This window comes from Dipodomys merriami, unplaced genomic scaffold (genome assembly GCF_024711535.1).
Source record: "Dipodomys merriami isolate MVZ:Mamm:240054 unplaced genomic scaffold, mDipMer1.0.p SCAF_3, whole genome shotgun sequence".
Lineage (NCBI taxonomy): Eukaryota > Metazoa > Chordata > Mammalia > Rodentia > Heteromyidae > Dipodomys > Dipodomys merriami.
The window spans coordinates 74,005,130-74,021,909 of record NW_027204492.1 but is presented as its reverse complement, the minus strand read 5'-3'; the positions used below and the strand labels follow the sequence as shown (position 1 = coordinate 74,021,909).

At 45.3% G+C, this 16,780-nt stretch overlaps 1 protein-coding gene across 4 annotated transcripts in view; it reads right to left on the bottom strand.

Annotated features, from left to right (window-relative positions):
- Positions 1 to 1,939: 1,939 nt before the first annotated feature.
- Nhsl2 (NHS like 2) overlaps positions 1,940 to 16,780 on the bottom strand; it is a 92,948-nt gene continuing 78,107 nt past the window's right edge. For 2 of the 4 annotated variants that reach the window (XM_070040329.1, XM_070040330.1), the window contains exons 2-4: positions 7,352 to 9,679; positions 4,502 to 4,634; positions 1,940 to 3,718 (exon numbers count right to left, since the gene is read on the bottom strand). In XM_070040329.1, the coding sequence (XP_069896430.1) occupies positions 3,394 to 3,718; positions 4,502 to 4,634; positions 7,352 to 9,679 (2,786 nt within the window). In that variant the 3' untranslated portion in view covers positions 1,940 to 3,393. Of the gene's footprint in view, positions 3,719 to 4,501; positions 4,635 to 7,351; positions 9,680 to 11,070; positions 11,203 to 13,829; positions 14,023 to 14,308; positions 14,437 to 16,506; positions 16,663 to 16,780 lie in introns of all 4 variants that reach the window. The other 2 variants (XM_070040327.1, XM_070040328.1) reach the window with 2 other exon arrangements.

Genomic DNA, 16,780 nt, shown 5'->3' with positions numbered 1-16,780 from the left:
GGCACCTAGGTAGCCTCACCTTAGTCCTGGCCCTGGCAAATCATATTAAAGTGAAAGCTCACCATTGGCAAACATGGAAGGCTGAACCAGTGAGGAACATGGCATTGGGCTTGAACTTGTCCTTTTCCTAGTTCAGGGATGAGGAAGGGGGCAGGTGCATGGGCAGATATGTTCAGAGATGGGTACACAGAGATCAGATCTGTGTCATTCAAGTGGGTGTCAGGCAAAATGCTTGTTGGAAGAGCCTTAGAGACTCAGTTATTGGTCACATGATCAGATTGGTTGATCAAAGTGTAATCACTGGGCTAATATAATCTAGCTGACTGCCTGTGACCTTGCCTCATTCACATAGTTGAGATATTGACCATAGATGTAGTTCATGTGGGAACAAGTCGGGGGGGGGGGGTCAGGTAAGAGGTCTAGGCAGGCCAAGTAGTACAGGAAAAGGAGAAGAGACACCAATCAAGCCAGCCTTACTCCTTACACTATCTTGCTTAATACTACCAAGTACAATGCCTTTACTTCTGATTAGATTGAAGCCAATCTAGCTGCTATTGGTTGGAACTAGAGGACAAGAAAGGGTTAGGAAAGTCTTAAAGTGGAAGCTGACTTCCTGGGGTCAAGTTCGTTCTCTCCAACCATATTCTACCTTTAGAGATTAGTCTCATAATTATTTGTACTAGTCATAGTGGTGGCAGGAGCTTCTTTGAAAGCTTTCCTAAGCAGGGCTTGTTGCTTTTCTTCTCCAGCCTCAAAAGATACAAGTGGCCCAGAAGTGCCTGGGTAGGGGAAAGAGCTAGGTTTATGCTAATCCAGGGTAGAAAAGAGGTTGAGTGTCAGGAGTAGGAAAGGTGCTTGCTAATCAATGACTGGTAGTTTTTTTAGTTTGGGGTTGCTTGGGGCTAGGTCCACTTGCCACATAATATTAATTTAATATTTCCAGTCTTAGCTGTTATGTCTGACTGTACATTCTGTTCCCCAAATCCTCTGCCAATGGGGACACCACTGGGCATTTGGGAGACAGTGATTTTACAGAAGATATTCTAAAATTTCCAGGCAAGAGAGAGTGAGGGAAGGAGTGACATTGTCCAAAAAGAAATGTACTCTTTGCCTGACTTATGTAACTGTAACCCCTCAGTACATCACCTTCATAATAACAATTAAAAATTAGAAAGAAGTTCTAAGCAAATAGGAGTTTATAGAGGAAAGCAGGAATGCGGGTGATGGAAAAACATCAAGGTGTCTGGGCATTCAGCTTTAAAGCTTCCAGAAAAATCAGCAGAAGTACCAAGTCTTAGACTATGTAAGTTCCATACTTGCATACTTGAAAGTTCAGCTGTTCATACTAGTTTTCAAGGAACAGGACCTGGCAGCCCTTCACTTTTGTGAGACAAAAGCATAAGCTCCTTCATTTCCCTACAGAGAACAATGTTTCATCCTTTGGAACTCCGAGTCCAGGGCAGATAAGTGAAACATTCATGTACAAATGAAGGCCTGGATATCTTATTTTACTTCTAGCAACACCCCCCCCCCTCAGAAACTTGGTTAAGACCTTCAAACCAAATAGTTCAAATAATTGTAAAAGCAGCTGGTATTTCCCTAGATGTTTATTAAGTGGCTTCTTTCTAAATGAAAGTGCTGATTGCCAGGCAGTTGGTAGGCTTGGCCTATTCCTTATTGGTCTAGAATTCAGAAGCAGACCAACCAAGAACCTGGGCCTAAGGCTTCTACATGAGAGTCAAGTTTCAGTACTTAGTATGGTTTTTCAGCTGTTTCATTTAGCTAGAGCATGGGTAGTTGAACTAAGAGCTTGCTTCTCATTGGTGGGAATGTGATCTATCAAAAGAGAGAACTGCTTGTCATTGAAAGTCTGTGTCCTCTCTCCTTGCTGACCGCCCCCCTCCCCGCCCGGCCTCCCCCTTCCATCCCCACCCAGGAACTTGACCAATTTGTTGGGTCAAGGAACATTCTTTGTGAAGTGGGCTACAATCTTGTTTAGTTTTCCTTTTGACCTCTTGGGACTCATATAATATATTCCCAACACTGATTAGCAGGTTTTCTTTGTTCAATGCTTCATCTGTCTTTCCACAACTCTCCCCCATTGCAGAAATCAGGGTTATGGAAATCAGATGAACCATTGTTCTTGCTCTGCTTAGAAAACTGACAAGAGTAGTTAGCGCCTGTTAGAGTTGGAGGGGAAAGAATCACAATGATTATTTTTGGAACTCTTACAGCATTCCATTTCCCCAAGTTCTAACATTCTCCTCCAATATGGTTAACTGAAAGTTGGTCAACTAGCAGCACATAAATGGCAAAAAGTAGCCCTTTTTGTGTTATGGGCTATTGTAATTTGTAAGGCTGCCTTTTAGACTTGGGTAGATCTTTTTAGTTTATAAGTTCTTGATTTTTGGAACAGAGTCAGATGATTTCCTTTTATCTGAATTGAATATGTGGGGTAAGATGCACTTACTTTCTATCCTCCTTGAGCCTTTGTTGATGCTGATCGTTCACCTAAGTACCTCCTGTAATGAATCCTATATGCAAATGAAATGCGTTCTTGGAGTGCAGCATGAGCTGGGCACAGATCCTGGATGTCCACGATGTCAGACATTTGAAGGACCTCAAGGAGCATTTGTGAGTTATCTTGGTTAGATCAGAGTGAACAAATTCCTGGTCCATTTGTTGGCTAAGCTTGGTTCATCCAAAGCCACCCAGTCAGGCTCTTTCCTAGCTAATGGTGGGGTGGGGGAATTTAAAAGTTTATTGAGACTCATCACCCTGATCTCCGCATAGACAATCAAACTGAAAAAGGCATGAAGTTTCAGGACAGACTCACATTCATATTTTGCACCACAAAAGCCATCCAATCAACCTCATGCCAAAATAAGAGCACACTTGTGAAACTCTCACTAGAAGAGAGCCACACTGTGGTTGAGGAGGCTTAGGTGTCTTTCTATGACCCTACACAAGAGAGTGGATAATTGGAAATGATGCCTTCTCCCACCTGCCCCTGTTGGGCAGGCCCTAGTCTGCTCCCCCATCGTGCTTCTCAGGGATAGGACTCAAGGGATAGAGCAGCCAGGACATTGACTAAAAAGGGGCACACACACCCTCACGTCAGGATTTCTTCTTAGTTCAAAGCACTGGGGGAGAATAAGGAACTCCCTAGTCACTCATGACAAGGGTGTAAGAGTGGGAATGCAGAATGTCTGAAGACTTTTCAAGTGCTTGATGATCTCAGCTCTAGTTGAATTGGCCTCTCTGCCATCCAGAGTGTGAGTTAATGTAAAAGAAATGTAGGCTATTTTGTTATGCTTGTGGTTTCTTTCTAAACCCATTTCTCTTCCCCCTTCTGTACTCAAGCCTAGTAAGCCCTGCTCTTGAAGCTGAGGCTTATGTACTAGGGTTGTCGGTGGTTTCATAGTCTTTTGAAAACTGAGCAATGATTCGTCGAGCCAGTGGGTTAGTGGTCTTCAACAGCTCAGCAGCTGAGGGGCGGGACCTGGGAGTTGCTTTACTTCCCTTCTTCTGGAGCAAGGCCTTGAAATCATCATTTCTGCCAGCATCTAGGCTGGTGCTGCCACTTGGTCCTGAGGCAATGGAAGAAGACTCACTGATGGGAGAATCGGCTGTGTTTTTCACTGGTGAGTGGGAGCTTGGCCTGCTGCCTGCAAAACCCTCTCCAGGCTCCTTCCAGCCAAGCAGCTTTCTTTTGGACCTAAATAAGAGACGATCTGGTCTGAATAAATTCTGGGAACAAATATTTAGCAATGCTTTGTACAACTCCTTGCCTAAGGATGTGCTTGAATACATGCACACGATAGTCTTGCAAGCATACTATTGATCAGCTTTCTTTTACCATTAGGTCCCCAGTTTCCTCATTGTACCCCTCTCCTGCCTTTCAATGCCCACAGCTGGAGTCATTTGACTAGTGCCTGCAAGGTGAGTCCTACCAAGCTTCTGGGACCAGGCCAAATGTATGGAGTTGAGGCTAAAGGCTTAGATTAGGGGTTAATCCTGTTCTGAACTGGTGTTCCAGCTCTAATAACTGGGCTCTTAGATCAAGGTTCCTTGTCATTGATCCCCTACCTTGTACCCCTGTGCCTCATCTGCTCCCCCTTTGCCTAAGTCCCTGCTTTGGCTTGCTGCCCAGTGCCCCACATTACTTCTTGAGATTTTTGTGCTACTAGGAATTCTGTAAAGGGTTAAATGTCTCTGACTGCAGACAGAACTGTGAGAGCAGATGGAGCCACAATAGGCCAAGCAGTTGCTAGGAGACAAGGGGCCTCTCTCAGCACCTGGTCCTCCCTCTTCTCCCCTCCTCCACTTTACCCAAAGACGTCAGTGAATTTGAGATGTGAGGCCCCAGACAGGGCTCACATACGTGGATATTTGGGCTCCAGTTGCAATTCTAATGGCTGCTTAGAGATAGCAGTTTTTCTTTAGGTAGAAACAGGAAACGCAATTGCAATTAGAACCAAGAACAAAAAATAGTCCAGACCTGTGTATCACAGTAAACAAATCTTCAGTTGTGCGTGAAGCCACAAACACGTCATCCTCTTCCTCCGCAATCCATTCAGCTGTTTTATCACTGATTAAACTTTTCTCTTCAGTGTTTGGTTCCACAGTACTCCCTAGGCATAAAAACCAGAAGGCGTGACTTTGACCACAGCAGATATGGCAAAGCACATCCATTTTCATGTTAGTTCATTTGCTGTTTAAAGCATCTCTGGAAGGGTAGCAGAGAGGGGATTTTTAATGTCTCCATTTTAAAAAGAGAAACATGAAGTTCTTTTTATTTTATTTTATTTTTTGGGGTCTGGTCGTGGGGCCTGAACTCTGGATCTGGGCACTGTCCCTCAGCTCTTCAGCTCAAGGCTAGTGCTCTACCACTTGAGCCACAGCGCCACTTCTGGCTTTTTTCTTTTTGCTTATGTGGTGCTGAGGAATCGAACCCAGGGCCTCAGGCATGCAAGGCAAGCGTCTACCACTGAGCCACCTTCCCAGCCCCAGAAACATGAAGTTCTGAAGGTTAATGATTTGCCCTCAGTGGAGTGGGGGGGAGGGAAGGAGGAGGGAGGAGAGACAGAGAGATTGGTCAGTCATTCTCACCAACAGGTGACATTTTTTTTTATTTGTATATTTGTTTGCTTGATGCTGGAGATGGAATCCAGGGCCTTACCCATGCTAGAAAGCTCTCTCACTGAACCACACCACAGTCCCTTATTTCATAGTAATATACCATCTTAAAAAAAATTACAGGACCAAATGCCAGTGGCTCACATCTGTAATCCTAGCTACTTAAGAGGCTGAGGATTTTCATTCAAAGTCGGCCCAGGTGGGAAAGTGGTAGAGATTTTTAGCTCTAATTAAGCTCCAAAAAGCAAGAAATGAAGCTGTGGCTTAAGTGTAAGAACAAAAAACAAGCTCTGAGTTCAAGCCCCAGGATGGGCACAAAAAAATCACAGAGCTGAGGGTGGGTATCAACAGAAGTTTAACAAGAATGAATATTGTCCAAGTCATTTATTTGCATATAATAACACAGAACAATGAAACATGTTGAAATTGTTTTAAGAAGGAGGGGAGAAGGGAGAATGATAGAGGTGGTGAAGTTGATGTATACATGAACAGAAATGTCACAACTAAACTCCCTCTGTGCACCTAAATGCTGATACAAAACTTTAATTTAAAAAATGCCCAAGATAATAAAAAATATCACTGAGCTGAAAGCAATTTAAAGTAATGACTCTCCCATAGCAGGTGAGAGAGGAACTTTTCTGAATCTCAGAGGGAGCCCGTGGAGTCTTAGAAAGCATATTCTAAAATAACTTGTGGCTTTGATGTGGTTGCTTGTTTTAGTTACAGTGATTAACTTATACTAAGAGTCCAGATGAGCTTAAAGAAGGCTAGGAACCACCAGAAGATGCTCATGACTGTAATCCCTGCTACTCAGAAGCAGACAGAGATGGGAAGAACTGTGAGTCAAGATCACCCTGAGCAAAAAATTAATGAACTCTTATATCAATTAATAAACTGGGGGTTGTAGGTATACCTATGATCTAGCCTCACTATGCTTGAGGCCCTAGGTAGGAGAATGAATCACTGGTCTAAGTCTGGCCCCAGGCAAAAAAATGACTAAAACCTAAAGGGCTAGGGGTTTGACTCAAGTGGTTGAGAGCCTGCCTAGCATGTGCAAAACCCTAAGTTTCAAACCTCAGTATCACCAACCAACAAACCAACAAACAAAAGAAAAAATGTCATGGGATTTTGATGTTCAATGTAAAAATTTCAAAAAGGAAGAGAAACATGGATGGGTCTTGAGAACATTAAGTAAAATAAGCTAGTCACACCAAAGAAAGACTGAATCCACTTATCAGAAGTACACAGTTATCAAACTTACAGACTCAAGAGTAGAATAGTAGCTAGCATCCAGAAGGAGGAGGAAAGGTATAGCACAGGAGTATGGAATTTGAGTTTTGCAAGATGAAATGTGAGTGTATATAAACAGGAATGGACTGCATGCTTAAACTTGTTACAGGATTATAATTAAAACATCATCACAAAAAGAGAGGAGAACAGTGAGGCACCAGTGGCTCATGCCTTTAATCTTAGCTACTCAGGTGGCTGAGATCTGGGGATCAAGATTCCAAGCCAGTGTAGGCAGGAAAGTCTGTGAGACTCTCTATCTCCAATTAACCACTAAAAAACTGGAAACAGAGCCATGGCCCAAGTGGTAGATTGACAGCCTTGATCAGTAAAGCTAAGGGACAGTGTCTAGGTTCTGTGTTAAAGCCTCAGTACCAGTACAAAAAGGAGACTAGCCTAGTCTTATGGGTTCAGGAAGAATCAGCCTCACACCATCTAAAGAAGTGAGCTCCCTTTCCTCTGGAAGGCTCCAGGAAAGGGTGGATGCCTTCCCATCTGCCATGACACCGGAACATGTTCTGGGAGGGTACTGAGTCAGGTATCAAACTGAATTTATTGCCCCTAATAAAAAAAAAACTATTGTGTGGTGAGGAGGTGTCCTAGGACAGGGAATGCACACCAGTTTGAGTAGATGGGATCCTGAAGTTCTAGGATGCTAAGGCCTAGCTTGATTTAATCACCTAGCACTTGAACCAAGGGTTGGCATTGGACACCTGGGTGTCCCAGGTAAGTCCTGATGCCAAGGGCAGTAAAAGGGTGACCTGTGGTTCCTGTTCCGAGTAATTCATATCCTCAAAAATACCCCTATTTTTTGGCCATGGATGAGGATGACTATTTTGAAATAACTGCTACTGTTACTGGCATTCTACTCTCATGCTCATCCCTCCTGAGATTATAAGAAAAAGGTGGCAGCCAGTTTACTAACCTGAAGAGTGTGCCTCTTGCCCCCTGTCAGCCTGAAGAGTTGAAATCATCCTTTTACCAGGAGATGGAGGGTCATTGCGAGTGGGGGGATGCTTGCCTTCTTCCTCTAGGGTGATGATGGGGCTTAGAGGCAGCCTTGTTTCTACCACATAGGCCTCTAGCTGAGCTCCAGGAGAGGTGAGAGGCAGATAGAGCACACTGGGCTTTTTTGGTACTGGAGGTGGGATCTTGCTGGTCTTTTTCTCAGCTTCTTCCTGGCTCTGGAGGCTTATTCTTTGAGGCAATGCTCTCCCTTTGGGGCTATCATCCTCCATGCTTGCCCGGGGAGGCTGTTGTGTTCCTGAGAAGAAAGCACCAGAGGAACTGGCAAAAGGCGTGAAAGCAAGAGAGGAGAGGACAGTTGACTCCCCTGGGCTTCGTCCATCGGGGAAGCTGGAGGACTTTGGTTTCCTCAACACTGTGTAGCTGTCTTGAGAGAGTGGTCTCACATGTTGAATAGAACTCTTAGGGGTCATAGCCAAAGTTGGTGAAGCTAGTGGGTGTTCCTCAGGGACTGATGGCGGCTTGTGGATCAAGCTTGGAGGCCTTCGGGCCAGAGGGGGCTTCTCAGCTACAGGAGGTTTCACTTTTCTCTCAGGCAATGTGAAGACTTCTTCGGCTCCAGGTTCCTCTGGATAGTCTGGGATCTCAGTGTCCTCTTCTGGCTCAGATTTGCTGACTGACCTCAGGCGAATGGAACGAAGGTCAGACTGAGTAACCATGGGCATGATGGGCTGGTTGGGGCTAGTTTTCTGGGCCAATTTGGCTCCAAAGTTGGTATCAGAGTGATGACGGCTCACCTTGGTTTTACTGCGAATGGAGATACTCATCCCGGATAGATCCAGGCTGGTCGGAGAGGTCAGTGGTAGGTCAAATGACAGGCGTGACTTGGAAATTTTCTCCATTGGTGATGTTGGAGGCAGTGATGACTTCCTCTCGGGTACCACTGGACGTACTCGAACACTGCTGCTTGGAGGGGGTAAGTGGCCCAAAGTCAAGGACATGGAGACTGTGGGTGTAGGTGTCTCTGATTGACTGGAATAGCCACTGGAGGGTGACATCAGTCCTGTAGGCCTTCCTGGAGAGGATACCTCCCTAGCCTCCACCTCAATGGAGAGTTGGGAAGGTGTTGTGGCTCTGGAGGTGGAAGGTGAGGCAAGAGACTCAGAGCTGCCCTGAACTTGAGTGCACTCGATGACTGTGGTGCCAGTGGCAGTGCTAGAGCTAGACAAGGATTGATAGGTGTCACCAGACTTCCAGTCAGTAAGATACCAGGGGTGGGAGAAATGAGTACCTTCTGGATCTTTGAGGGTTGGCACCGCTGGGTGACCCTGAGCATCTGGGTGGAGTGAGTGAGGATGTCCTTGATTTTCTAAGGACAGGCAAAGGCTCCTGGGTCTCTGGTCCTTGAGCAATGCTGTTCCACCTTCTGGTAAGAGGATGGGCTCATCTTTGACCAGAGAGACACTGCGCATTGGTGGGCAAGGCTTCTTTTTGGCCTTCTTGAGTGAGATGCTTTTGGACCTCTGTCTTCTGTGCCGGGCCTCTTGCTCGGCATTAAGTGACATGATGTTATCAGCACTGTTACTGCCTTCTGAGATTGTGCTGGCATACGGTAGGGCACAAGCCTCGCTGGTCTTGTGCTCTTCATCATAGCTCCCTACTGTGGTACCTGAGTCTGTGGGCACAGACAGTGATCGCTCCCGGAATCTATTGGCTCCACCTGGGCCTGTCTCTAGCCTCAAAGTACCACTGGTCAGAAGGCCAATCTTGGGAGGTCTTCCTAGTGTTTGTCTTCGTTGACTAGGATGCTCTGAGTATTTGGTTACCCCACTGCATCCTGCCGGGTTATCATGAGTGACAAAGAGAGTAGCAGCCTCCTTAGGAACCAGAGGTTGGAAGGTGTTCACCCAAGAATTCCCCAAGGAAGGAGCTTTTCCATTTTCATTGACTTGATTACTCTGGTTGTTGGCACTTGGAGTCATATAGGTGAAAGTATCTCCCTTCCTAGAAGGGGAGAACGTTGATTCTGTGGGTCCATTGCAAGAACTGGGGACACTATATACCATCCCCCTGCTCTCCATGCTGGGAAGATCTGGATCTCCACGTACTTGGTGAGAGTCCCCGGACTGACTGGAAGGATTTCTCAGTCCTGGTGAAGTCAAATTTGGAAATCGTGCTTCTTGCCCAATGGTAACTATTCCATGAATCCCTGGTGGGGCCGAGTGGCTGGGCCTGGCATCCGAGGTGGCAGAGAGGGTCACACTGTCTGCAGGGCTGTTGCTGTGACCTGAAAGAGGAGGGAAAACATAAGAGCATTATGGAGAAGCAGCAAACGATACTCCCCCATCAGCTGTTTTGAGATAGCAGCAGTTACTTTTTTTTTTTTTTTTTTTTGCAAAGAAGCATTTGCCAATAGCTTTGTCAGATTTCCTTCGTTCTTCCTTCTACAAATGAGTATGCTAGGAGACTTGGTCTTTTGCCCACCACTACATAATGAGTCACAGATTGCCCTTGGATTGGCCAGATAGCTGCCAAAGTCTTTGTAGCTTTGATTATTTCTTTCAGAGTACAAGTGCTATGTGGGACTACCTTGGATTTCCCCGTCTGCTCTCCCTCAAGCTCTTTGAACCATTATAGACATCATCGTACATCAATCCTGGTGACAAACTGATTAAGAACTTTTAATCCCAGCAGTGAACCAGGAGTCCATTATAATTGAACACTAGGTGCCCAGTTGAGATTCTGGAATCTGTTACTCTTAATCTTCAAAATATACCTACCAATGTGATGACACCATTCAGATGATCTCAAGTTCAAGAACCTTTCTGATATACACAAGACTGTTCTATCATTATTATTATTGCTGCTATGATTACTATCTTTGTGATGATAATTTAGACTAACAACCACCATTGATAGAACAACAACTATATCTCAGGCACAGACTCTACAACAGCTCTGAATCCTCACCAAGACTCTCCTGGGTTGATATGATCCTCACAAGATGTAGATGGTGAAGCTGGGGCTCACAGACTATATAACTTGGTTAAGGCCTTATAAAGAGACTAGGACGGGGGCAGGGGGAGGATGGGATGGGAAGGGGAAACAAAGGAGGAGGCTACAATGCTTGATAAGAAATTTATTCATTATCTTACCCATGTAATTGTAACCCCTCTGTACAGTGTTTTCACAATAAAAAAAATAAAAAAATAAAGAGACCAGGGCTCATACCAATTTTTCTCTTGTCTGAGTATTTCCTTCTTTCTTTTCAGTGATGGGGATGGAATCTAGGCCCTCATATATGCTAAGCAAATGTTTTACCACTGAGTCACACCCACCCCCAGCCCTGATCTATGCTTTTTGGACAGCAATGGTCTGTTAAGATGGTATTTTTAGTCATGATCCCTTTCCTTATCTATGTGCATAAATTTGGCATATGTGGTTATATTACATTTACAATGGAAGACCATCATGTGATGACTTTATTACCCTACTCTCCATACTTAGTTGCTGAACTTGACCTTGGTTGTCCTTTATCACACTGGCTTTCTCAGGACATTCAAAGCCCCTTTCTTCTGAATTACTCTTGTTCCTCATCCTCATAATGTTACTAAGTGGCAGGACTAGTTGAACAGTTGAGGTAGGGTCTGGGAAAGGGATCAGCCGCATTGGGGTCACCTTGTTCTCGCTGGGAAAAGTTAGAGATTCCAATAATGGTCCGCCTCCGCCTCAGGGTGGACTTGGGGTTCACAGCTGTCTCTGTATTAAACAACGAGTGTCGCAAACTTGCATGTTTATCAAACTGCTGCCCTGTAGCCAAAATAAAGACACTTGGATGCATCCTGGTTTCTGTTTAAAGTATAGTGGAAACTGGCCTTAAGTAGAGAGAAGGGATGATGGCAGTAGCATAAGCATGAATAGCATCAATGTGGTTGGCACGTCTTCCCCATCCCTCCCAATTAGGTGGTGGGTATTTATGCTGGGTCTCAGAGGTACACCCAGGTCACCTATAAGTTTTTAACCTTGGCTTAATATTAAAACTAACAGAAAGCTTTGAAACCCCTAAACCGGATTCCATTCCAGAAGACTGAACTCTCTGGGAGTAGAGTCTAGATAGAAGTATTTTCTAAGAGTCTTCAGGTGATTATTCAGTTGTACAGCTAGAAGAGAAACATAAATACAAAGTGATAGGATGAGACTAGATTTACTTGTGTGTAATCTTTTCTCTTTTTCTTATTTTTGCATTGCTGGGGATGGAACATAGATAGGGCCTTGCTCCTGCCAGGCCAGTCCTCTTCAACTAAGCCACACCCTCAACCCTTGGTTTTCAGAGACAGAGTTTCACTATGTTACCATTGATGTATTATTTTGGTCAGTTGTGGGGCTTGAACTCAGGGCCTGGGTGCTCTCCCTGAGCATCTTGTGCTCAAGGCTAGTGTTCTACCACTTGAGCCACAGCACCAATTCTCAGGGTCTCACTATGTAGCCCAGGCTAGCCTCAAATTTTCAATCCTCTTGCATCAGCCTCTCAAGGGCTGAGATTGTAAGCTACAATGTCTAGTTTGGTTGTGATCTTTTCTCAGTTAAAAAAAAAAACTTATAGGGGCTGGGCGCTGGTGGGCTGTCATCCTAGCTACTCAAGAGGCTGAGATCTGAGGGTTGTGGTTAAAAGCCAGCCTGAGCAGAAAGGTCCGTGAGACTCTTAGCTCCAATTAACCACCAGAAAACTAAAGTGGTGTTGTAGCTCAAAGTGGTAGAGCACTAGCCTTGAGCTGATGAGCTCAGGGACAGCTCCTAGGCCCAGAGTTCAAGCCCTATAACCAACAAAAAATATCGTTATAGGGGCCAGGGGAAGCTTGCAATCTCCAAGAAGTTGTCCCACTGACCTCCACACAAACACTTGGTCACATTCAACCCAAACTGGCTGCTTCAGGGTGTGTGAGCCCTGTCTCTCTTAAAGTACTGGATTGGCCTTTGGCTCCTGAGAACTTGCTGGGACAGTGACAAGGTGAGGTGGGATATGGAGCCATCCATATATGTGTCTCACCTCCTTGTCTCCCAATTAGCAGCTGGCTTGGCAGACCCTTCCTGTCCAGCTGCACTATTGCATGCCTTGCTCAAGTACTTAGTTCTTTGGATAAAACTCAGGAACAGCCTCATTGAGAGTAAGAGGTTTTTAGAAAATGAATTGCTTTGCAAGTCTCTTCTCTTATGACCTTACATTTCTTGGCATACTTCCCTAGGCTATGGGCTCTACTTCATCGTCTATCTTCTCATTTTTTTCTAGATGAATAATAGCAGTGGATAGCCCCATATTCAGGGAACATCATCACAAATGCCAGCGCTGTTCTCCTTTACGTTGACCAACTTTTTTCAGCATTGCAAAGCCAGTGCTGGCTTGCACACTCCCTGTAGGTTCCTTTGGGTTAATAAAGTTTGGATTTCATCAAGTCCCTCCTTGTCTCCTTCTCTGGGTCTGGGATCTGTTTATTAGCTTTTTTCCTCAAGGCTGGGTGCTTTACTACTTAAGCCACAGCCACAATTCCAGCTTTCTTGTAGTTGATTAGAAGTAAGTGTCTTACAGTCTTTCTTGCCACGTTGTCTTTGAACCTTGATCCTTATATCTCAGTCTCCCAAGTAACTAAGATTACAGACCTGAGACATTGGCTTTGGCAAGACCCTTTTTCTATTTGTTATGTAGGGCATGAAGTGGGGAGCAACAATGAATATGACAGAGGCTGGGAAGGTGGCTCAGTGATAGAGCTCTTGCCTTGCATGCATGAGGCCCTGGGTTTGATTCCTCAGCACCACATAAACAAAAAGAAAAAAGCCGGAAGTGGCACTGTGGCTCAAGTGGCAGAGCACTAGCCTTGAGCTGAAGAGATGAGGGATAGTGCCCAGGCTCAGAGTTCAGGCCCCATGACTGGACCCCCTCCAAAAAAAATGAATTGACATAGTGTTTCCCTAGAGTCATAGCCAGAAGGGTTACATACATTGTCTTCATATTATCCATATCCTTTAGTATGTTTGGTATTTTTGGCCTTCAAACCTTTCCCTTTCCTCCTCCTACTTCCTCTTTTTGTGTGTGAAAAACTTACCAAACAAATTGAAGAGGCCTACCTTCTTGGAAGAGTTAGTATCTAATGAAAGAACAAACTAAAGATAATCCACAAATTTTGTTTCCATATAAGCTTCTAAGGGCATTCAAGTTCCTAACATTGTGGAACATTCTGTTCCACGAGAATGAAGGAAGAGCAGCCAGAGCCCCCTCTTCTGCATTCCTTCATTCCCTGACAAGAGCCATGATTGTGACAGTGCAGGGTGAGCTGATAGCAAAGAGAATGGATCTCCCTCCCCAGCAGTTAGTGAAAGTACATTTGGAAAATGGGTTGTGGTGGCACGGAGAGAAGCAAATAGATGATGCTAAGTAACTCTACCAGAAATGTTGATGGGCACAAGATCAGACTGAGTGGAGCAGGGCTGAGGCCACCACTTCCCTTCCAAGATTGGCAGAGGGAAGGGGCCATTCCAGGCAGTTTGCTTGTCGGCTGGAGAAAGGCTCAGGGGGGGTTCCAGGGCCCTCACACCCTGGATAGTAGTCTCATCCTCACTCAGCTGCCGATTTGTAGTCTGTTGGGAGAGAGGGTGATATTTGAAAGGGTGTGCTTCTGAAGTGATCAGTGCTCTGACAGGATGACTGCTTAGGCAGTGGTAGGAGGCTTGATCTGGGAGGAAGGAAGAAGGGACAGGTTGTCAGCTGAGTACCTGCTGTGCAGGGCTCATTCTGGCAGGGTTTCAGTTAGCTCTGCTGGTGAACAGAGGTGAGCAGCAGCTCTAGGTGGAAATGTAAGCATTTCAAGGTTCCCTGTCAGTGGGTGCACGCTGGCTCTCCCAGGTGGGGGAAGAGGCAACTCACCATCAATACAAACTCCAGACGCCTGGCAGACTGGGGCCTTGTGTTGTGAGTGAGGTCAGGGGCCTCATCAGAAGAGCGGAAGGTCTGCCCCAGAAGTCTGGCCTCGGAGTACTGTTCCTCATATTCTTCTGAAAAATAGCACAGTGGAGACACACTCTAGGGGGCCGTGGCCAAGTGCTAGGCTGAGGAGGACCATAAAGACAGGGTTCCTGCACTAGCTGCTAGGACTGACTCATATTGCTTCACTGGGTTATTTTCCTGGTGTTTGAACCACTTAGATGTGGAAGTGAAAAAGTCCTGCTTCATAAATAGCCAGAGAAAGAAAAATATGAATAAATTCAAGCCTTGTTGCTTTGAGGACCAAACCGTCATCTCTATGACCCCCATACAAGTGCTCTACACAGATGCAGAAGATATTGACTTTTTCTTTTTCTTTCTTTCTTTCTTTCTTTCTTTCTTTCTTTCTTTCTTTCTTTCTTTTCTTTCTCTCTCTTTCTCTCTCTCTTTCTTTCTTTCTTTCTTTCTTTCTTTCTTTCTTTCTTTCTTTCTTTCTTTCTTTCTTTCTTTCTTTCTTTCTTTCTTTTTGCTACAAGGTCTTCTCTTTGAAGCTCTATAGTTCTTCAGATTTTCTGCAACACTAACAAGGAACTGATCTTTGTGAAAGAAGAATTTGCCCTGGGAAGTTATCTGGAGCTTTCTCTTTGGAACCAAGAACTTTTTAAAAATTTCTAATACAGAACTTTTATTTTTAATTTTAAGGCAGAGATCTCACTATGTAGTCAGGCTGGACTTCAACTTGTGATTCTCTTGCCTTAGCCTCTCAAGTGCTGAGATTATAGGGATGCACCAGCAAGCCCAGATGCAAGAACTCTTACTTGAGCTTTTGTACGCATTGTTCCACTGTGGGTGGGGTCAGGACTAAGAAGGAGAGGGAAGATAATTGTGCAGAAGAAGGTGAAGTTCATGGGCATCATCAAAGAGTAAGAAGGATGCATAAGATTTGAATGGGGTTGACTGAAGTGATGATGTAGATAAGAAGGAAGTACAAGAAAAGAACATTCATGACTATGTACATTTGAACAGATATCTAGTATTATGGAGATTTGGGCTTGTTCTCGGGGGTCTCCAGTTTAATGCCTTATTCTGTACTCAGACCCCTTCTAAGATGTTTATCCAGCCTCAGGGCACATACCTAAAGGGAGGGAGGCGATTCCCCCCTCCAAATATGGCTCACTGCCTCTATGGACAATTGGGTCTGTCCAGCATGTTAGAAAAGTTTGTTACCTGGAGGCAGAATCTTCCTCCCTTTGGGTGTCTATTCAATGGCCTTAACTTTACCCCTGGCAGCAGCACAGAACATACTGACTCAATGTGTGGTGACACTTGGTTATCTGAACACAAGGCTTGTGGTGTTCCTTGACTTCTTGTTGAGATTATGATGGTTGGCAGTCCAATTGGGAGGCTCACTTGGCATCATTGGGGGGATGTAGCTCCATGCCAGGTGCCTTTAGAAACCCAAGGCTAGTACCAAGTTGTTCATTTATGAGGTGCTGAGGATGGACTCCAGGGCACCCCTGGGCTTCTGACATGCTAGGCTAGTGCTTAAACATTGAGTTACATCCCCAGCTCAGAGATGTGATGTACTTGGAGAAGCTCAGTCTGGCTAGGAGTACAATATAGGAAACTTTGGGTACTATTTATTGGCCTTAACATTGGTGAGGCAGTAGCTACCCAGGAGATATGTGGACAAGCCTATTGTAGGAGCAGAGTGAAAACCAGAGTTGAAAATCCTGACATTGATGTTCCTTTTATGTTCTGGTGCCAGGATTCCAAAGGCAGGGGCAACTGTGGAGAGGTCTGGAGGGCCCATATTGTGGAATTTTCCCAAAACACCCTGTTCACACTAAGAAGGACTTGACTCATTGCCCTGCCTCAGCTGCTACCCTGTTCCCTCATGGTCTACTGAGTTGAACAATGGGGGAGCGGGTAGGACAAACTTGGAAACAGAGTCATTTAGAATCATCAGTCTGGAAGGTGAAAAAAAGAGATGGAAAACATGTGCTTTGATTTTCGACAGCTATGAAACTGTTCTTCTTTCTCTCACTGGTCACGGGACTCTTTTTTCTTGCCTCCCTCCTGCTGCTGTGCTGCTCAACTGGCCTTTGGGCTCTGGCAGCAGCCCCCCTCCCTCTCAGTACCTTGTAATAGGCTCTGGAGATTGAGCTGCGCCTCGCGAAGCAGTTCCTCTACACTCGGGGGCCTGCCCGAGGAGAGGAAAACGTTCACTGGCTGTTGCCATGACGACCTCGAGTGGGCAGTCGCTGTCGAATTTTCCCGACCCGAGTTAGCTGCAGCTAGGGAAGGAGAGAGTCAGTGAGAGGCACAGCCGAGGGGGGGGAAGTATTGGGTGGGTGGGGGAGCAGCGGCCCCAGCCAATGGGTGTTCATGGTTGCCGATGATCCGCCCCTTATG